Source organism: Mustela putorius, unplaced genomic scaffold (assembly GCF_011764305.1).
Source record: "Mustela putorius furo isolate JIRA1106 unplaced genomic scaffold, ASM1176430v1.1 tig00003870_pilon_pilon_pilon, whole genome shotgun sequence".
Lineage (NCBI taxonomy): Eukaryota > Metazoa > Chordata > Mammalia > Carnivora > Mustelidae > Mustela > Mustela putorius.
The window spans coordinates 5,548,243-5,570,919 of record NW_025422022.1 but is presented as its reverse complement, the minus strand read 5'-3'; the positions used below and the strand labels follow the sequence as shown (position 1 = coordinate 5,570,919).

General features: G+C 40.3%; 1 protein-coding gene across 3 annotated transcripts in view; it reads left to right on the top strand.

Annotated features, from left to right (window-relative positions):
* Window positions 1-16,947: 16,947 nt before the first annotated feature.
* Window positions 16,948-22,677, top strand: part of EEF1E1 (eukaryotic translation elongation factor 1 epsilon 1) — a 32,946-nt gene continuing 27,216 nt past the window's right edge. For all 3 annotated transcript variants that reach the window (XM_045066972.1, XM_004753685.3, XM_013056819.2), the window contains exons 1-2: window positions 16,948-17,096; window positions 22,411-22,611. In XM_045066972.1, the coding sequence (XP_044922907.1) occupies window positions 17,010-17,096; window positions 22,411-22,611 (288 nt within the window). In that variant the 5' untranslated portion in view covers window positions 16,948-17,009. The remainder of the gene's footprint in view (window positions 17,097-22,410; window positions 22,612-22,677) is intronic.

Genomic DNA, 22,677 nt, shown 5'->3' with positions numbered 1-22,677 from the left:
ACTAGTTTCTTATTTTATCAACTCTTTGTTTTTAAGTCTTTTTAAAATACTCCTTTTTACCTTTACATTTTATAGGTATATTTTTTACTTTTGGCTTCCTTTCATTGTGTTTAATTTTATTTTTGTATATATATATATATTTTTTTCTTCTTTCTTACAATACTGGAATTTAGTGTCTTCTAACAGACAGAATATACCAAAATACACCCAGGACCAAGTGGATCACCCTGTTCTGTCCACCTGTGAGATTATATGCTCTCTTTTCTCCCTTTTTTTTTCTTTTCTTTTTTTGGTTTCAGATGTCTGCAGATGTGTCTAGTGTATATTCTGCTGGGGTCATGGTTGATATATTTTATTTTTCTCTTGTTCATCTATTCTTCTCTAGACAAAATGACTAGAAGGAAGAAAGAAAGAAAGAAAGAACTAACCAGAGGAAATACTCCCTGCCATAGATTTAATCCATATGAATATAAGTAAAATGTCATAATTTAGAAAAAATGATTATAAAAATACTAACTGGATTTGATAAAAAGCATAAGAGACACTAGAGAATCTCTTAGTGCAGAAATAAAAGAACTAAAATCTAATCAGGCTGAAATTAAAAATACTTGAACTGAGATGCAATCTAAAATGGACATTCTAACGACTAGGGAAAATGAAGCAGAAGAGAGAGTCAGTAACATAGAAGACAAAATTATGGAAAGTAAGGAAGCTGAGGAAAAGAAAGAAAAACAACTGATGGATCATGAGGGGGGACTTTGAGGAATCAGAGATGCCATAATGCAAAACAATATTAAAATTATTGTGGTCCAGAGGAAGAAGAGAGGAAGGGGCAGAGATATATTTGAGCAGATCATAGTTAAGAACTCACCCAATCTGGAGAAGGAAACAGACATTCAAGTCCAGGAGCCACAGAGAATCCCCCTCAAAAATCAATAAAAAGTAGGTCAACACCTGACATAATAGTGAAGCTTGCAAATCTGAGATAAAAAGAAAATCCTGAAAGCAGCTCAATAGAAGAGGTCCTTAAACTACAAGAAACATTAGACTGGCAGAAGACCTATTCAAAGAGAACTTGCAGGTCAGAAAGGGGTGGCAAGATATATATATTCAGGGTACTAAATGAGAAAAACATGCAACCAAGAGTACTTTATCCAGAAAGGCAGTCATTCAGAATGGAATGAGAGATAGTTTCCAAGACAAACAGAAACTAAAAGAATTTGTGATCACTAAACCACCTGCAAGAAATATTAAAGGGGATCCTGTAAACGAAGAGAGAGCTCAAAAGTAACATAGACCAGAAAGGAACAGAGACAATACACAGGATCAGTGACTTTACAGTTAATAAAATGACACTATATTCATATCTTTCAATAGTTACTCTGTAAATGGGCTAATGCTCCAATCAAAAGATCTAAGGTATCAGATTGGATAAAAAAGCAAGATCTATCCATATGCTGTCTACATGAGACTCATTTTACATATTCATCACATGTAGCCAACTAGCATCTCTGAACAACTGCCTACATTCTCGTAATTTCCTTCTACCTTCTCAAGGTAGAAGCCAGAAAGTCTCAATCCCAGACTCCCTTGGAGCTGATATATGGAATTCAAGTCCCAACCGTTTGTGAAATTATATCAGTCCTATGGATGGGAGAAATGCAATTAGGATCTGGGAAGATCTATGAGGGTGTCCTGGGTATGTTTCTCAGGAAAGGTATAACTTCCGGGATAGGCACCAGATCTTGAACTAACAGCCTAGTCAGATTTGGATTCAGTTTTAGCCTTCTTCCTTTTGTTATAATTCCCTATAGCTGCGTTGGTCATTCAGTAAAATTAGATGGTATGAAAGAAAACAAAGGAAAAGACCAGAAACAGTTGTAAAGTGTGCCTAACTTCACCCCTCCTCAGGCATGCAGATTGGAAGCAAAATTTACAAAAAAAAATTGTATCCAGCAGAGAAATGAGTAGATGAGATGTCCATGGGAAATATGAGAGCAGAGATGAAGAGGACTGGTGGCCAAAAGAACAGCTCAGGAGGAACACAAATCAACATCTTCTCGTTCAATTTATACCAAGAACCTTCAAAACAGGAAAGCTTAAGTAGCCTATAAAACTGAATGATGGGAACTTGAGACATCACCCAATCCAGCAGTTTCTAAATTCATGTTCAGTGGCAGCACCTCTCTTCAAAAGAAATATTGTCATTGTAAAACTGAGGAATTGGTATAGGGATTCTTTATATTATTCTACTTGGTGTATGTTGGAAATTTTCTACAAAAAAATATTTTAAAGAAATGTTGCATTGAAACCCAATCTACAAAACAAACTAAATGCATACAGTTTAAATACTGTCAAATCATGCTTCCAAGATTCAGCATACTTGCTAAGAATCATTTCCAAGGTGGTCTACCATTGCTTACATACTCAGAATGACAAAGAGCACACTGATTTTGAGGCAGTTAGAGTTGGATAGTTCTGCTTTGTCAGAAAATGCTGATACTGATCCAAAGTATGAGCTCTTATAACTTCAAATGAGAACCAGATAGTTCCCCCATCAAGAAATCATATTTATCCTTTTTGTAGCATTCAGTGCATTTTTCAAATAATTCCAAATAATAGGCAAAGTTTGTTATTCTGTATCACACTAATATATGGTACAAAGTCTGCTAAGAGAAAGGTTGAAGGCCATCTTTCCATCCTCTGGGTTAAAGAGATATGAGCAAAATATTTAAGTTAAATTAAGATACCTACAGGCAAAACCTGACAAAGTGTTTTACGTCTTGCTACATAACAGATGGAGATTTTTTTTTTTTTTTAATATCATGGTACTCTCCATCCTCACCTACCTGTCAGCTCTACATCATTTGTTATTAATTTAACACCAGAGAAACTGGAAGGAGCTGGAAGCTAGTGAAGGCACACAAATCAGGAGCAAAGACACCAACCTCCCTGGCAATTCCTGTTCACAAACTTTAAGGGAATTTGAAAATGCATCTCAATTTGGAAAATGCTTGATAGGAAATCAAAGGAAGTCCAGCAACACAAGTTTCAGTTGCTTAATCTAAATGCAGCAAATGAGAATAAGGTACAAGCAGCCAGGTCATCTGTGGAATTTCAAGACCACTATGGGAACACATATCTGTCCTCTCGATTTTCTGTGGCAGGTCCTTCCTTAATTGCATGGACCTGTTTCCAGCACCAGCTGATTCTAAACCAAGGACATCTATATGCACATCTATATACACCTCAGCAGGACAAGTTGGAGGAAAAGGTGTATCTAGTTTGTAGACTGATCTTCACAGCAGTGCTCCCTTACTAAGAATCACAGTTGGCCTTACACTGAAAAATTACATGAAACATGCTTGTGTTAGCTGGAATCCAGGCTCAGGTGAGTGGTGTTCATTCTAATACAAGTGTAAATCCCATCTTTTTCTCAAAAATGTTTTAGAGCAAAATGACACTATAATGTCAAGTACATGGAAAAGATGCTCCTCTTTTCAACTTCCTAATTGAATCCCATTTACTTAGGTTGGCATGGCCATATATGCTGAAAGTCAAAGATAAAATCTAAAGGTTGGCACTGACCATCATGTAACAGCAAATGACTAAATGTTCCACAAATCTGTTTCCTCTTCCACTATCAATCAGAATTCTTGCCGAAAACAGAATCCAACCCTGATGCCTCAAGAAACTTTAATGAAGGAACTATTTACAGAGGTGTGGAAATGATTAAGAAAATCAATAAGGGATGCTGAGGCACCCAGAGATGAAGAAGAAGAGAAAGCCATTACCACTGCTAGGTTGCCAGCTGCTCTCAGAAAGCATAGCCTGTGTTCTGGTCATCCCATACATACAGGAGGGACTCTTCCTGAAGGCTGGCCATCTTGACTAATGACACTTCTTCATCCACCAAGAGAGTTGGAAGGAAACGAATTACTCACACCCAGGGGACTTTAGGTGCAAGGCTGTCTAGAATAGCAAAAGCAAAGAGCAAAGAGTTGCTTTGACCTTCATCATGCTTAAGGCATCAGAATGAAGAAGGGTTCCCATGCCCAGACTAGAAATATGAGGTTCAAACTTCCCACTGATGTCAAGAGCTCAAGGAGGTGTGTGGAATTTCCTTACATAAAGTCCCAGGTATGTGCTGGTGGGGAAGGGTTAGCCAGAAGTCTAAAAGCTGTCAGCCATCAAACATCAAAAATTGAGTCAGACTCTATCAGACAGCCCAATAAATGGAAGAAGGGAGTAAGGCATATAAACTCTAAACCCCAGCCCTGCAATCCCCTGTCTGTGCCTCCCACAATGACACTTTCTAGAAGCCAGAGGTTGAGAAATCTTGGGTAACGTCATCCATAGGGTGATGTCAGATTTCTGGAGCCCAGAGCAGAGCTAAAGAGAATGGAAAATGGAACCTGGGGGTAAAAGTCAAAGAACCAGCAGATACATGGAAACCATTATTCAGCCTCTCCTCAGTTTGGTGAAACTTCACAACAGAGTTCTACCCAATAGCATGTGGAAAGAAGTGACGTGTGACCATTTCAATCCCAGCCCATAGCACTTGACATGGCCCTCAATGTTCTTCCAGTGTTTCCATCCATAGTTCAGATCGAAAGACCACTTCAAGGTCTTCAGTGATCACAGAGTCACTACTAGACTAGCTGAGCCTGAGTTTTTAAATGACTATTGATCAGACACCCACACTCAACAGTGACATGAGCAAGAAATCAATTTGTAAGCGCTAAGCTTCTGAGTCTGTGGAACTGTTATTTAGACAACTGTAACCAATATATACATGAATATCGTTGGGAAAGAAAAAGTCTAAACTGAGCTGAAGTTTGCAAAAGAGACTAAAAATAACTTCTAAAAATCCATCCTAAAAATTATTAGCAATAAAAGACCATGAAAAAATAGGTTACCTACTTTGGACCAAAATGATCAAACCTTTGGTTCATTAGTTTTGCCTCTGTACTTTCTGCCAGTATTATTGAAGGCATGCTCTATTGTATAGAAGAAAAGGAAGGAAAATAGCTTTTGGGTAGGAATTCAACCATATCTTCCATAAATGGGGACAAGTGGGGCCTTTCAACACCAGCATGGGGACTGCTAGTCCTTGAGTTTGTATATAGTTTGGACCACTGTAAAGCCCATCCTCTTTCTTCAATGTTATTCTGTCTTCCTAAGATTTCATCCCTATGATTACTATTTATTTAATCTTCATTCACTCATTCTAGAAACATTTATTGAATGATAACTCTGTGCCAGCCACCTTCCCAGTGATTTACTGCTTACTTGGAAGAGTCCTAGATATGAAGTATAGCAAGTGCTTTGTTGGAAGTACCTGTAGAGTTCAGGGGGACCCAAAAGGAGGAATGCCCAGCTTCTGCTCTGCCGTGGTCAGGAGCAGGTCAGGTATGGATGGATTAGGAAAGTCTTCAGAGAAAAGGTGACTCGGAGCAGCTGCAAAGAAGTAGCTCTACAGACACAGAAGCATCCAACAGCCTGTACTGCTCTTATGAGAAAGAATTAGCCTGCCCCAAGAGATGGGTCGGTGTATGCTGGTCACAGGCTAACCCTTCACTTTAAGGGTAGCACAGAGGACACGTTTCACCTTTGGACCTTCCTCCAGACACACTGGGCAGATACTCTGCTGCTACAAATACTGTGATTATCTGCCATCATCACCTCCGGGGCTGAGGTTGAAGCTGGGCCAACAGCTCTTCCCTAACACATTCTCAGTTCAGCAACAATGTTGGCACCAGGAGCAGCAGCTGGCAGGTGGGCAAGCCACCACAGCAAGGCAGTGACCCCCAGGTGGTTCTCAGGCCATGCTATAGCTGAGTTTTAATGGAGTGCTGTCCCCAAGAAGAGTCTAGAGCTTCCTTGAGATCCACTGAGTCTGAGAGGTATGAGGCTGCAAGGAACCTGTCCAGCAGGGGGGGGGGGCTCAAAACCTGGGGGAAGTTGGATTCTTTCATTCTTCTAAGGTACTTCTCTCTCTCTGAATCCTCTGAAAATGCGTTTTCTTACCCTCGTTGTGAGGATCCGCAAGTTAATACAAGTAAAGAGCTTAGCGTGGTGTCTGGGGCACAACAGTGAGTGACAAATGTCATAGTCCAATGACAAGTATGACAGTGAGAGGGTGTTGATGAGATGATAAATGGCCACTTCCTGGGCTCAAGGAAGGTGGTTCAGGTGATCACTAAATGACTGATTGGGGGCCACTGAGGGAAATTATTTTTCCTTAAGGAAACTGCTTGCCAACTCAAAATTTGTGTTTTCTGAATCATTTCATTTGCACTGGCCTACAGCTCACATATGGATTTCTTGCTTTTGGGTTTTTAACACTTACTTAAAGGCGGAACTCTACCATATCTTCACAATTTGCCTGTTAATCATTTTGACCCATTGCACTAGCTTTCTACATCATTCTGTGTCTTTGCACCTCCCTTTCTTATTCAACAAATGAATTTATCCTCATTTCTGTCCTGAGCCTTGTGTCAGGTATTGATGATTCAGAAATAAACAGGACCGAGTCTATGCCCTTGGAAGGTTTGCTGGCGGCAGGCAGAGAGACAAGAAAGCAGTTTCAATGCAGTGGGGTACTTCCTGTGGAGAGAGCATTCCCAAGGCTACTATGAGAGCTCAGAGCCCCAGCCCTAGGTGAGGGTAAGGGTAGGAGTGTGCGGGCATTTCTGGTGGGGACAACCACAGATGCAAAGGCTCAAAGGCAAGAGGGCACAGGGAGCTTTCAGAACTGTGAGGAGACAGGCAGGGCTGGAGAAGACAACGTAAGGGAAGAAATGTCAAAAGACGAGTCTGAAGAAGTCAGTGGTGGTCAGGACCTTAGTTGCTGGGCCAAGGAGTCTGGACTAAATTCTCAGTCCTTAGCAGGACACTGCCAAAATAGACTGACAGTTTAGGGCATGAGTAATGAGGATGGAGAACAGCAGAGCAGCATGCATGGGGTCACAGTGACCAGAAGGAAATCTGGGCCCAAACACAGGTCCAGTATAGACCCCCTTAGCCAGTCTGCCCATGCTGGGGAGGCAGGAGAAGGAAAATTGTCTTGGGTCTTGAATCACCCTCTGTTGGCCACACTGGAACATGAAGGAGAGGTAAGAGTCAGGGATGGCACCTGGACTTCTGACTTGGGCAAATGTTTGCATGTCATTCAGTGAAACAGAGAGGAGATAAGGGGTAGCCCTGGGGAGAGGGCATGAGACAGCACAGTGAGCTCACTTCAGACATGCTGAATTTGACGCACCTAAGAGACTTTGAACTAAAGACTTCTGAATGCACTTCTCAACCAGCACCTCTTACCTGTCCAGCGTCCCCTCTCAGTACTCACCCTGGGCAGATCCTGTAAAGAATCATGTTCTCTTCGCAAATACAGTCTTTGCACATGCAATTCCCACCACCCAGAATTCTCCCCCAACACCACGCCACCCTATCTCTGTCCCAACCAACCAATCTTCTCATCCTTCAAGTCTTGGCTTGGGTACCAGGACCTCCTGGAAATGTCCCTGACCCTCCTCCTCCCCCAAGTTCCACCTTAAGTGTCCCTCTGTTTCTTCTTGCCTTTAACTCTGCTTCCCAATCATTATCTACGACAGGGTTGCAATTATCTGTCTTTTAGTCTCTTCCCTCAAGATGCCCTAAGATTGATGGGGAGGAGGGGTGCTCATCAATGTGTCCCTAGTGCTTGGTTCAGTGCCTGGCACATAATAATGGCTTAACAGAAGGTCTCTGTGACAAAGAGAAGCCAGCACACATGGTACATACAGCACTATTCACCTCACAGTTGATGTCACTTAACATCTTAACATCACTTGAACATGGGTTCAAAACTCCAACATGTTTTGAAATAGAAAGCTAAGCTCTCTCCTAAATCTGAAAATTTTCTGATAGGCACTGCTAAGAGCAATATGATACAATAACAATTTCTGGCATATGCAGCTCATTTTAACAGATGCCAATATGACATACAGAAAGCTGTCAGGCCTGCTCTGAAAAGGAAAGTCAGCCAGTTCATGTTCCACTTGCCAAATTAATTTCATTTGACATTCAATTTGTATCCTAAGGTACTGTGGATTTAAAACCACAGATTAGAGAAGTGTTCCATCTGACAAAATCAGATCCTCAAGTTATTTTTATTATGAGTCGGGCTACCTTGACAGGGATATCTCCAATCCATCTAAGAAATATATTCATTGATTACTTTTTTCATTTTTTTACTGTTATGTGAGTCACCATACAATACATCATTAGTTTTTGTTGTAGTGTTCAATGATTCATTCATTATAAGACCCAGTGTTCATTATAACACATGATTTTAATTTTAAATAAAATTCACTTTCTCCTCTTTCTTATGCCTCTTGAGTGAAGAGTATGCATCAGGGGTGCCTGGGTGGCTCAGTCATTAAGCGTCTGCCTTCAGCTCAGGTCATGATCTCAGGGTCCTGGGATTGAGTCCCTCTTTGAGCTTCCTGCTCAGGGAGCCCGCTTCTCCCTCTCCCTCTGTCTGATGCTCCCCATGCTGTGTTCTCCCTCTGTCAAATAAATAAATAAAAAGCTTTTTTTTTTAAGAGTTTATTTATTTATTTGACACAGAGAGAGAGATATCACAAGCAGGCACAGAGGCAGACAGAGAGAGAGGGGGAAGCAGGTTCTCTGAGCAGAGAGCCCAACGCGGGGCTCAATCCCAGGACTCCGAGATCATGACCCAAGCCGAAGGCAGAGGCTTAACCCACTGAGAAAAAGAAAAGAGCATGCATCAGTCCACCATACTCACAGAAAAAGGAAATAGCAGGAAGTTAGAACTCTATGGGCTTGAGAACAGAAAGGTGACTTGAAGGCACTTGGGTGGCTCAGTCAGTTGAATGTCTGTCCTTGGCTCGGGTCATGATCCCGGGATCTTGGGATGGAGCCCCACATCAGTCTTTCCTGCTCATGCAGAGTCCGCTTCTCCCTCTCCCTTGACCTCTCCACCGCATAGTTCTCTCTCTCTCTCTCTCTCTCATATAAATAAATACATTCTTTTAAAAAAAAGGACCAGATGTCTTCCCGGGTGAATTCTCCCAGACATTTAAAGACTTAGTACCTTTTCTTCTCAAACTGTTCCAAAAAGTGGAAATGGAAGGGAAAGTTCCAAACTCATTCTACAAGGCCAGCATGACCTTGATTCCAAAACAAAGACGCCACTAGAAAGGAGAATTACAAGTCAATATCCCTGATGAACATAGATGCAAAAATTCTCAACAAGATACCACCAAAATCAAATCCAACAGTACTTTAAAAAAATTCTTCACCCCAGTCAAGTGGGATTTATTCCCAGGCTGCAGGGGTGGTTCAATATTTGCAAATCAATCACTGTGATTCACCACATTAATAAAAGAAAAATTGGCAATTTATCGATTAATATGGCATGTCTGTCCATTTGTTCAACTGTACTTTTTCAGCTTTGTGTTTTTATATTGTTATTCACGTGACTAACACTTATGTTTTTATGTCTCCATTTTTTATTTATTTTTAAGATTTATTTATTTATTTATTTGACAGACAGAGATCACAAGTAGGCAGAATGGCTCACGGGGCAGGGGGGAAGCAGGCCTCTCACTGAGCAGAGAGCCCGATGTGGGGCTAGATCCCAGGACCCTGAGACCATGACCCAAGCTGAAGGCAGAGGCTTTAACCCACTGAGCCACCCAGGCACCCCTGTATCTCCATTTTTTTAAATTTAATACAAATGGGATCTTTGCTTTAATTACAACTTCTAACTATTGTTTTTTTATGTTGCTATTATAATCTGCTGCTTTGATAAATTCTCTTATTTGTAGTTTCTCCATTGGTTATCTTGAGTTTTCAAAATATAAAATCAAATTCTCTACAAATAGATTTTGACCTCTCATTTCCATTTGAATGCCTCCAGTTACTTTTTCTTATCTAAAAGCATTGGCTAGGGCGCCTGGGTGGCTCAGTGGGTTAAGCCGCTGCCTTCGGCTCAGGTCATGATCTCAGGGTCCTGGGATCGAGGCCCGCATCGGGCTCTCTGCTCAGCAGGGAGCCTGCTTCCCTCTCTCTCTCTCTGCCTGCCTCTCCATCTACTTGTGATTTCTCTCTGTCAAATAAATAAATAAAATCTTTAAAAAAAAAATAAAAATAAAAAAAAAATAAAAGCATTGGCTAAAACTCTCTCACACAGTGTTATGAAATAGTGGAAATGGTGAGTTCTTCTGCTTTTTTCCTGAGTTTAACAAGAAAGCTTCTAATGTTCTCCTATTAAATAAAAAGCAAACTCTACCTTTGGGATTTTGGCACACAAGTGCACTCACACACACACTCATTCACACACACACACACACACACATAAATTCCTATTTTATTGAGTGTTCTTAATATGAATGAGTATTAAATAATGTCAAATGACTTTTCTGAGCCTGCAATGATGATTATATGATCTTTCTCCTTAGCCATTTTAACATGATGCATTATATTAACAGATTTCCTAATGTTGAACCACCCTAGAATTCTTGGAATGAATTCCGCGTATTCATTATGTATTTTTAATGTGTAATTGGGTTCTATTTGCTAATATTTTGTTTATTATTTTTAACGCATATATTTATAACCGAGATTGTTCTGTTGTTTTCCGGTTTAGAGAGATACCATTGACAGGTTTAGAGATCAATGTTTTAGTCTCTTTGTAAATCAAATTTCCAAGTTTTTCTTTTTTGCTCTGGAGTAGTTTAACCAGCATGAAGATAATGTGATCTTTAACTTTGGTAGAATTCCATGATCTACATTTCTGGAACTAGTGCTTTTTTGCCAGGCAGCTCTTTCACTAGTTCCTCTACTTCTTCCATAGTAATTACTATGGAATCTTTAGGGTATCTTTCTCACTGGTGTCAATTTGATTACATTGCATTTTTCTAGAAATAAGTTCAAACAATTTTTGTAGGAAACTTCATCTAAGTTTACACTTATTTACAGAGGCTTCTACAAAGTAAATCTCGTGTTTTTTAAAATTCTCTCTGTTAGGATGGCTATTGCCCTTGTCACTTTAATTCTGTGTATTTATGCTTTCTTCTTTTTATGTTTTCCACTACATACTAGCTAGTGGTTTGTTAATTTTGTGACTTTTTCAACTTTTGCAATTTGAATTTATTCATAGATTCTACTCTTTTGTTATTGTTTTCTTTTTTTTTTTAAGATTTTATTTATTTATTTGACAGACAGAGATCACAAGTAGGCAGAGAGGCAGGCAGAGAGAGAGGAGGAAGCTGGCTCACCGCTGAGCAGAGAGCCCGATGCGGGGCTCGAACCCATGACCCCGGGATCATGACCTGAGCTGAAGGCAGAGGCTTAACCCACTGAGCCACCCAGGCGCCCCTGTTATTGTTGTTTTCTTACACAATTCTTCTACATTTATCACTTCTTCCCTTGTGCTTTCCCCTGGCTTATTTTTTAAATTATTTACACTACAATTTTATTTTGATTTATTTTTCACTTTTATTCATATAAATATTTCACAATATAAATTTTCCTATCATAACTGTGTTCATAGATCCACAAGATTCTGCTTTTTTACCCTGTGTTTCCTCGTTGATCCAAGAGTTGCTTATTCCAATGTTTTTATGTTTCTAAAAGAAGTCTTTTTAAATTTTTATTTTTATTAGTCTCTTATTCTACTGCCTTGTGGTCAAAAATTATTTTTATTCTTTAGGATTTATGACTTTTCAAGTTTATTTTTTTCTTCATGATCTAAGATGCAATCAGTTTTCATGAATGCTCCTATGCACTCGAAAGGAAGGTATGGAGGCTAACAGGGACCTCAAACATATCAGGTCCTATCCCGAGAACCTGGAAATATATTACTCTATAAAGGAATATAAAAAACGGTCTTTGCAGATATAATTAAGTTAAGGATCTGTAGATGGGGAAATTATCCTGGATTACCCAATTGGGACTTCGATGCCACTATAATCGTCTTTATGAGAGCGGGACTGAGGGAGACTTGACACACACAAAGGAGAAGGGTATGAGAAGATGGGACAGAAAGAAATCTGAAGATGCTGGCCTTGATTGGAAGGATGCAGCCTGCCGACACCTTCATTTTGGTACAGTGAAACGGATTTTGGACTTCTAATTTCCAGAATGCGACAAATGAATTCCTGTTGTTTTAATCCACCAGAACGGTAGGAATTTGTCACAGCAGCCATAAGCTAATACAGAGGTGTTTCCTCTATCAGGTTTCAGAGATTTGTCCATATGTTTATGTTCTAAATTACTCCTTATCTTTCTGGATTTTTTATATTGTTCCTAATTTTTTTTTTTTTTTTCTGCTTGCTCTGTCTCAGATTGAGGGAGATATAGTAAAGGCTCCTATTATTCCTGAGTTTCTACTTCCCCTGCCATCTCCTATTGTATCTCCTGGTAAAAATTTTCTCATATTTCTGGGTATGGAACAATAATCACTATTTTTTTTAAAGATTTTATTTATTTATTTGACAGGCAGAGAGCCAGGCGCGGGGGGGTTGGGGGGAAAGCAGGCTCCCTGCTGAGCAGAGAGCCCGATGTGGGGCTCCATCCCAGGACCCCGATCATGACCTGAGCTGAAGGCAGAGGCTTTAACCCACTGAGCCACCCAGGCGCCCCCATTAATCACTATTTTATCTTTATCCTGTATTGTAGCCTTTAGCATTATAAAGTCCCCTTTGTTCTTTTGGATGTGGGATGTGCTTTGTCAACAGCATCATGTGAATTCTGCTTTGTTAGACAGTTCTAAAATCCTTTTTGGGGCACCTGGGTTGCTCAGTCAGTTATGCATCTGCCTTCGGCTCTGGTCATGATCTCAGGGTTCTGGGATGGAGCCCTGTGTCAGGTTTCTCTGTTCACCGGGGAATCTGCTTCTCCCTCCCCACCTGCCACTCCTCCTTGCTCATGCTCCTCTCTCTCTCTCTCTAGTAAATACAAAAAAAAAAAATCCTTTTCTTTTATAGGTGAATTAAACTTACATATTTATTAATATAATCATATACTTGGCCTCAGTTCTGTTAAATGGGTACAGGCAGACATACAGCCATCCACTTACATGGTCTGCTTTATTTGCTTGCATTTTCTCTTTCTTTTGGTGCTTAAGACAGCTTATGTATTTGCTCTATGGTTACTTTTAGAATAATACCTTTATATAGTAACTGAATCCCCTCCCTTCTTGGGGATACTGCCTATCACTTACCTATTATGAACAATATTGGAATTTGCTAGAAATCTTTTCTTTCTCCTTCCCTCCTGCTCCTTCAGAACCTAATGTGAAATAATAGCTTTTTTCTTCTAACCAACACCAATCAGCAAGCTAGTCTCCGTTCCATATGTTCTTCATCTTATCTCCCCACTTTTGATAATTATACAAATAGCTATAGTTTTTTATAGTTATATTGTTCCTACCGTGCAGAGAAGATAAGCATTGTATAATGACTACCTCCATTATGTCCATCATTTAGTCATGGTACTAGAGATAATCAGGGACACCTGGGTAGCTCAATGGGCTAAGCCTCTGCCTTCAGCTCAGGTCATGATCTCAGGGTCCTGGTTCTCTTCTTAACAGGGAGTCTGCTCCCTCTCTCTCTCTCTCCCTCCAGCCCTGCCTACTTGTGATCTCTCTCTCTCTCTTTTCTCTATCAAATAATTAAATAAAATCTTTATTTAAAAAAGATAAAATCAATTCCCCTTGAATATAGAAGTCAAAACTCAATTTCCTAGATTAACTTACAGCCTTGGACACAAACAAGTGACTAAGTTCTGCAATCAGAACTTTGATCCAGAGGTGTGGAATGTTAGGAAGCCACTGTGCATGGACCTGCCATTTCTGCTGAAAAAGCTAGTGGCCTGGGCATCCAGCTTCCACACGTAATGATGAAAGAGAAGTTTCCCAATGATTTGAAGGTCATGTTCCTGAGGCAGAAGCGGCATTGATGCTGTTAGCAGTGGTAACTGCAGTAACATCTAATTTTTGGTGTTTGTACTTTGTAGCCATGACCCATATGGTAGAAGTTCCTCAACAGGCCAATTCTCCAACTTGGTTTTGGAATCCTAGGTTTGAGATTATTTCTCTAGCCTCCAGCCTAACATTATTGTGAACTTCCTAAAATCCTCTTCTGTACTTCCTGCCTCGAGTAGATACTGTTGATTGTATCCAAACGTCCTGACTTGAATCATACCTGGAGGGTCACACATCTTCTACTATTTTTGTAGAGATTGAATGATATACATTATGCTAGCACACTGAGCAGACACTCAACAGTGCTCAGCAAGGATTCGTTTCCCTCTGGGTTCCTGAGCAGGTAAATAAGGAGGTACACAGGCAGCCAGTTGAAGTTTCTGAAATAGATCTGCATTTTTAAAAGACATATTCAAGCACTGGACATGGAATGTCCAAACTTCAAATGTTTCCTGGAATCTCCCTGGTCTATTAAACTCAGGAGCAAAGGTAATAAGGTTTATATACATGACTGGCTATATAAGTCATGGGGCCCACGGCAATATGAAAATGCAGGGTCCTTAAAAAAAAAAAAACTATAATGGGGGAGTGGTGGGGGCTCCTGGGTGGCTCAGTCGGTTAAGTGACTGACTCTGGATTTCAGCTCAGGTCATGACCTTAGAATCGTAAGACTGAGTCCTGCATGGGACTCCATAGTGGGCAAGGAGCCTGTTCAGGACTCCCTCACTCCCTCTGCCCACAACTCCCCTCCCCCCAGCTTACACAGGCATGCACACATGCATGCACACATGCTCTCAGTCTCTCTCAAAAAAAAATACTATATATATAATTAATTCAAGATGGCAACAGCAGAGCATTAAACCAACCACAGGGCAATTCTAAGCTTGCATGCCCATGAAGCTTGCCATGTCCATATGAAGCACTTCTGATCTCTTTCTCATCTGTTATTATTAAGAATAGAGAATATGACAGGGACATCCATATCCCTCCATTGCCACCCTTAACCTCTGTTTAAAACAAGCAAGCTGTGATATTTATATGTCACAGTTGGCCACAACAAAAGACTTTCCAGCCAACCATACAAAATTACTTTAGTGTGCAGTTACATATCAAAATTATAATTACAAAATTACATTAGTGGTACAAAAACACGTATTCACTTTAAGGGAAAAGTATACAAAATTGCATGTTCACTTTAAGGCAAAAAGTGAAATATGTGTGCTTACCTTAAACATTGAAAGACATAATGTCAACACGAAAAGGAACCAGATAGAATTCAAGCCCACTGGGGTTATAGTTGGGGAAACTGCCTGCCTAGAGAGACCCAACCAGTTAGTGCTGAATGGAGTATGGAACCTCTGGCTCCTGGAATCCAGTTTAAATCTGCCTCTTTTATCTGGCACCATCTCCCTTCCCGTTCATCTCAGAAGCACTGCATGGGTTCACCAGTTTCCCCCCATCCCATACATGAACATCCACAAAAAAAGTAAGGATACCAGAAAACAAAAAGAAATTCAATATTAAAAAACTTCAGAGCTTAAACGGAAGAAGTTTCTATCCACATTAAAACAAATTTTCTTTTTAATTACAAAATCTATCTGTAATCATTTGAACTGGATAAATTTAAAGATGATATCCTACTTATTTATCAAATCTTACTCCCTCAAATTATCATTTTCTATCATTTCTATCCATTCAGTTATTTTTTTATCCTGGAGCTCAAATCATAGTTCGGGTCATTTAGGTCAAAACTTACATACCGTCTACTGGAATTATATAACTATGGAATTTTTAAAAATGTTTTATTATAAGCAGAACCCGAACCTAAATACTGAAAACAGGTGAAATTTCTCAGAGAACTGGCCTTTTTAGAAGTAAGGAAATAGTCATTCAATTCTCTGTATATGGAAAATAGAAAATCAATGTGCAATAATCCACTTCCACTGGAATTTCCTTTGTATTTTGTTTATGTTGATTTGACCAACTTTCCTTTTCCTTATATTTATTTACTTCTGCTGTCAGTGTTAACTCATTAAGTATTTGGGGGTAGGGAAGGTATCATACATGGACAGCATTTCCCTATGAAATGGCCATATTTCTGAATTAGTGATGAGCTACCTTGTAGTACTTCATTTCTCTCAGACTAATACACATTTTGTTTATTCACTTTTCAATGTGGAGAAAAAAATTCCAGAAATCTTTTGGAAGTAGTCCAGGCTTCAACATACACTACCCATTTTCTACTTAAAGACATAAGCATATAACAGCTCAAGGGGAAGATGTTATGTGCATTTCTCATGCACTTGATAAAAGCTACATAAATTACATCAATCCTTTTCTTTGTAGTACTACAAATAAGATCATTAAAACTATTGATGGCTGATTTTCCTGGGCCACAGGAATTGCTTAGTGATATCTAATATACCCAGTGCTCTGTAAATAATCTTTAAATTTTAATGCTCTGCTACTATTGAGCTGTATATTGAAAGAAGAAAAATTTGTTTTTCCAATACAATTAAAATCCCCATGAATAACACCCTGTTAGAAATTCCTAATAGACCATGAACTCTTGGCTATTTAATTTGATTGTCCAAATTCAGAGATTCCCAAGCCAAGCTATGGTAAATGTCGATTCCAATTATGCATAAAAAGTCTCTTAGCATGCCAAATTAGCTAACCAGTTAACTCTGCCAACCAGGACAACAGCCTTCTGTCTAGTAATGGGCAGAGTCCGTCTACTGCAACACCAAAGCCCGTTATGCCAAAACTTCCTCAAGACCTCCAAGAACTCACAGAACTCTTTGTCACCACCTCTCCACCTGTCATACACCCATCATTCCGCCCCGCCCCTTACCTTGGCCCCGCCTCCTCGCTCGGGCACGTTTTCCACGCCCCCCCCTGCGTTCAGCCAATAGCTGGTGCCGTTTGTGGGAGCGGGCCTTCCCTCCCAGCCAATGCAGGAAGTCCTTGCTGTCCTGGTCCCGCCCCTGCCAGGAGGTCCTGCCGGAAGATGGCGGCGGCCGCGGAGTTGACGCTGCTGGAGAAATCCCTGGGGCTGAGTAAAGGGAACAAATACAGCGCTCAGGGCGAGCGCCAGGTGAGAAGCGGGGCGGCGTGGAGGGGAAGAGGTGGGATAAGAGCGGGCCCTTTGAACCCAGGTAAGATGGGCAGGCCGGCAGAGGCGGAGGAAGCGGCTCTGCTCCCCACGTGTCTGCGCCGCAGGGCGGGCTGGCTGGCGTCTCTCGGTCTCCTGCGGCCCTGGCTCCTGAGGGTTTCAGGGGTATCTGCCTTGTTCCGCGTTGCCTGAACTTTTCCTCCTGGGAAATTGTCGTCTGTTTTAGGAAAGCGAGGAGGGCCCTCAGAGAGCCCTTAGGCCGATGTGAGGACCCCGTATTTGGGTTCAGTGACAGCACGTACCGTAACCTTAGTTTTCATTCAGTGTCCAGCGGCTACTCCGGAGAACTAACCGGTGTCAGGTAGCACTGTGCTGGGACTGGGGAATGCAGCAGTGATTGAGAAGACGGACGCACTCCTTCCTCCCAGGAACCTTGGCTTTCACCTGGGTAGACAAAGATTGCTGCTGTTTTAATTACAGTAAGTGATAAATGCTACATTGAAGCCGAGATGGCCGAGAGAGCACATACTTGGTCTGGGTCCAGTGTGGGAGATTCAAGGAAGGTTTTTCAGAGTACAGGTTCTGTGTGACACGTGCAGAGAATGAAGGGGAAGGTTAATAGAGTATGAAGCTGGTAAGATATAAGGACTCAGATTTCTCAGGACAGTGAAGAACATTTGTGTTTCATTCATAAACGTTGTTTAACGTGGTTGGAAAGCATTAGAAAATGAGAATGATTGTAAGGAGACTACTTTGGATAGGTAACATTTTTGCCTCCTCCTTGAGATTTTTTCCATGTGATGTTTATTTTTTGTTTTTAGTTTTTCTGTTCTTCATTTGGTTTATTTATTTATTTATTTATTTTTCAAAGATTTTATGTATTTATTTGACACAGAGAGGTCACAATTTGGCAGAGAGGCAGGCAGAGGGGGGGGGGTAGCAGGCTCCCTGCTGAGCAGAGAGCCCGTTGTGGGGCTGGATCCCAGGACCCTGAGATTGTGACCTGAGCTGAAGGCAGAAGCTTTAACCCACTGAACCACCCAGGAGCCCCTCGTTTGGTTTATGTTAAAAGCAGTCCTAGTGTAGTTTTTACACGTAAGTTCAACTGAAGCCTAGGAAGGTCTTGGGGCTCGCCTAAGATGAACCCACTGATTGGAGGCCAGGCCACCTGCTTTTGCTTTTTCCCCTGGCCTCATGCTGATTCCTTTCTTTCACCCACTGCTCCCTAGTTTGGTTTCTGTTTTTTAGAGAACATTGCCAAGACATGAGTCTTGCCTTCAGGAAGCTTACCTAGTATGAGAAATAGTCATTGGCAATTAACTTAAGGCAGGACAGAACATCTACTTGTTATGCCCAAGTTTCGTGTCCAAGAGACCACCAGGAGCCAACACCAATGCAAGCACACGAGGGTTTATTTGACAAGCTTAAGCTTGGGCCCAAGTATACCCAACACAGCGGAGTAGGGACTTGGACCCCGAACCAGATTACGGTCAAGAGTTTTTAAAGACAGAGTAGGGGTAGACTTGGTAGTAGGTGATTGGGCCACGATCGCCATCCCTGTGTTCTTGTGATTTATTATAGTGTTAAGCTATCCTATTTCTGACATGATTTATTACAACATCAAGCCATCCTACTCCTGACTTGACTTATTACCTCGTTAAGCTATCCTATTCCTAATTGGTTTTTGGTATGCTGTGTTGTTTTCAAAACCTTTGGTCAGTCTTCCTGGAGCCAGGGGTCATTTACCAGTCACAGAGCCCTAAGATGGCTGCCAGGGCCAAGATGGCTGTACTTATGTCAAGGCTAAACTTGAGGTGGGTACAGCCTTGTTTTTCTTGGCCTCCACATACTAAACAGAGGAGACGTTGCTGAGGAATGTGGAGGAGAAAGTTAATTTTGACTGTGAGAGTGAATTCATAGTAAACTTCACAGAAAAGCTGGTGTTTAAAGCGTGTGAGACCAAAATTATGAAACATTGGGAAGTTTGGGACAAGGAGTAGACCAATATGAAAAATACTACAATGTGAAATAAGCCCAAAATTATAGTTTGAGGGTAGTTGTGAGGGCTTTGTGGAGTTCAGAGTGTGGTTTCTTATTTTAATTGAAACTTTTTTGGTGAGGGGGGATCTTAGCAGAGGGCAGCTATTAAAAGTTTCTATTTCTATTTATATGTTTGGTGAAAGGGATGGGAATAAATAAAAATATTCGGTCTGTTTTTGGTGGGGAAGAGACAACTGACAGCAGTAAGCCAGCAATGGTGTGAAAATGTTGGGGTTTGGGAGCAAATTGTCTAGAAAGAATTCTTGAACCATCTTTCGTGCAAAGGGGGTGGTTTTATTTAAGCATAGGGACAGCACCCATGGGCAAAAAGAGCTGCACAGGAGTTGTGAGGAGTGACTGATTATATACTTTCAAGTTGGGAGAGGTCTAAGGATAGCATTAGTCTCGAATCTGGAAGCAAGGTTTCCAGGATCTTGCAGTGCTAGCTCTTGTTAGGAAAAGATCTTTTATTACTGTCTAGTAAAACCTTAGTCATGAGACCTTTCAGACATATATCAGTGGGCCATATGCTTGGAGGTTGAGTACTAACATATATCCTGGGGGGTAGAGATAAAGAAGTTTTGAAAGGGATTTTTATTTGTTAAAGAAGACTTACAGGATTCTGGAGGTCAGGCTTCTCTTAAGCTAAGGTTGCCTTTTGCCTTTAGCAAAATATTAACATCGATGGAGGCAGTTGAGTTCCTAGAGGAATGTCACTCTGCCTGTCTCGAGGACTTGTCATTGGGCTGTAAGTTCTAAGGAAATTTAGTTTTTTTCTTTAGCCTTTGTTCTCCACATCAAGTAATAAAGCATTCTTTGCAACATTACCAGTTATACAGTAGTCACCCATCTGTGTATCTCCTCCCCATCCATGGTTTCGATATCTGTGGTTTTGGTTACCCGTGGTAGCCATGTCTAGAAAAAGATGATTGTCCTTCTAACGTAGTATCAGAAGGTCAGGAGTAGCCTAGCACTGTGTCAAAATGCCTACGTGATTCACCTCGCTTCATCTGATTATATAGGCATTTTGAAATCTTGCATCATCACAAGAAGAGTGAGCACAGTAGAGTAGAATATATGGAGAGAGACCAACCTCATTCACATAACTTTTATTAGAGTATATTGATATAATTGTTCTACTTTATTATCAGTTATTGCTGTTAATCTCATACTACAGTGCCTAATTTATTACTTCAACTTTATCATAGGTATTTATTTATAGAAAAAATATAGTATATGTAGAGTTTAGTATGGTACATCAGCACATTATAATATTACTTACTAGCCATCGACGATGATTACTTAGAAGACCATGGCATCCTAAAATGAATGTAGAAAAAGTACATATCCCACAATTGCAACTACATAAGATTTGTGTACTTTAGGCTATAGGAAGGAAAGAGAAGGGACTTTCAAGTCAATCTTACCTTATCCAGACCCTGATTTTGCTGTGACAAAGAAGGTGACCTTGGTTCTTTGTCTGTAAGATGATAATGAAATTACTCACCAACTTAGAAGATGTCATGAGGAGGTTAATTGGGAAGGGTTTTTTTGTTTGTTTGTTTGTTTGTTTGTTTTTAAGATTTTATTTATTTATTTGACAGACAGAGATCACAAGTAGCAGAGAGGCCAGCAGAGAGAGAGAGAGGAAGGGAAGCAGGCTCCCTGCTGGGCAGAGAGCCCGATGCAGGGCTCAATCCCAGGACCCTGGGACCATGACCTGAACATGACCTGAACATCATGGCAGAGGCTTTAACCCACTGAGCCACCCAGGGAAGTTTTTGAGTCAGAAATGTAGGATGGTGGATCATTTATTTTTACAAATAATGCTCTTTAGAATTAAATGTCATTTCTCCTACACGCTCATTGATTGCAAATTCTTTCTGTTTGTTTTTCTTTTTTGTTTTTAAAGTATCGCATACCTTCAGAAAAGCAAATAAATTTCAATGAGTTAACACAAAGTGAACACAGGTAGGTAACCACACAAGGAACCAAACAACAAGAAATAGAATAGAACCAGCATCCCCAGAGGGTTTTTTTGTTTTCTTGTTTTCTTTCAGTGCATTTTTTAAAAGGATATTATTCGTGATCTTAGAGGTGGAGGCTTCATTTGAATGTGAAGGCAAAAGTGAAAATTCTAGGAGCTAAGTAGTAAATGGAAAGTAGGTTTGAAGTGGAAAATCAGAGAGTGGCTTTCATTACTTCCTTGGACTTGTAGGAGGTAACCTTTGAATCTGTATCTGTAAAAGGTTAATATCTTTGTATACTTTGCAGAGTCCTGTTGACCTATAGGTGAGCATGAAAGGGCCCTGCAAAGTGTAAATCACTTTACAAATACAAGGTACTATTTAGTGACTGCAGAAATCAGCCAGTCTTCCCAAGAAAATAGGCTTTTTTGGTTTGTTGGGTCGTTTAGGTTGTATATTGTATATTGTTACTTGGTCAGTCTCCCCATCAGATGATACCTTCCGTTTTTTAAAAATTTCTCATTGTGCTTTAAATTTCTTGGTTGTGCATCAAGAACATTTAAATTAATTGTCAATTTCTTATAATCTGAGTCTTTGTATTGCTGTTCTAATAAGGGAAACAAAAACTGGACTATTTTTCAGATGATTACCTGAAGCCCAGACTATTATCAATGGCCCCAATTATATTTTGCAATGTTTTTTAGATATAAAATACTGGCCAACAGTGACTTCACTCCAAATGATTCGAAAATTGGTAGATACGCGATTCATGGCAACCAAGTCATTGTCACAGTCCATACCTGTGTTAACAAGATATAATTATATTAGATCGCTTATCACTAAAACCAGCCCAGATCTCATTTGGTAGTTCTAACTATATTGACATTAAGTCAGCATTACTGTAATCATATCCCTTTGTTATTATAGAAGTCAGGTTTATTTAAGTATGTTCATCTTGCTAAAAGAGGATATTGGTAATCTTGATCAGAATTAATACAATATTATTGGGATTTCTGTTTTTTCCTCTTGTGTATGCATGATTATGAATTAATGTAGAAACATTGATTTTTGCAATGTTACTACTGGTTTCACTTGAAGCATCTGTTATCAAATTGTAAATAACATCTTAACTACAATTTTCCTGATTTTCATTTGAATATCTTAGTATCTTAGAGTAGAATCCTAGGGCATTTGAAAAACCAGTGAGGGATTTAGCAAGTCCTTAGAACTTGAGGTCCTGTTGAGATCTGTATTTTAAATTTATCAAAAGAATTTTTTTTCTTTTTAAGATTCCAGTTCTTCAGACAAACAATGGTCCAAGTCTAACAGGACTCACTACTATAGCAGCTCATCTTGTCAAGCAGGCCAACAAAGAATATTTGCTGGGGAGCACTGCAGAAGAAAAAGCAATCGTTCAGCAGTGGTTGGAATACAGGGTAACTCGGGTAGATGGACACTCCAATAAAGACGATATTCGCACTCTTTTGAAGGTATTGTGACTTCTCTTTAGAGGTTAAAACGCATGAACTGTTTGTAGCAGGAAGCTCTCTCCCCTG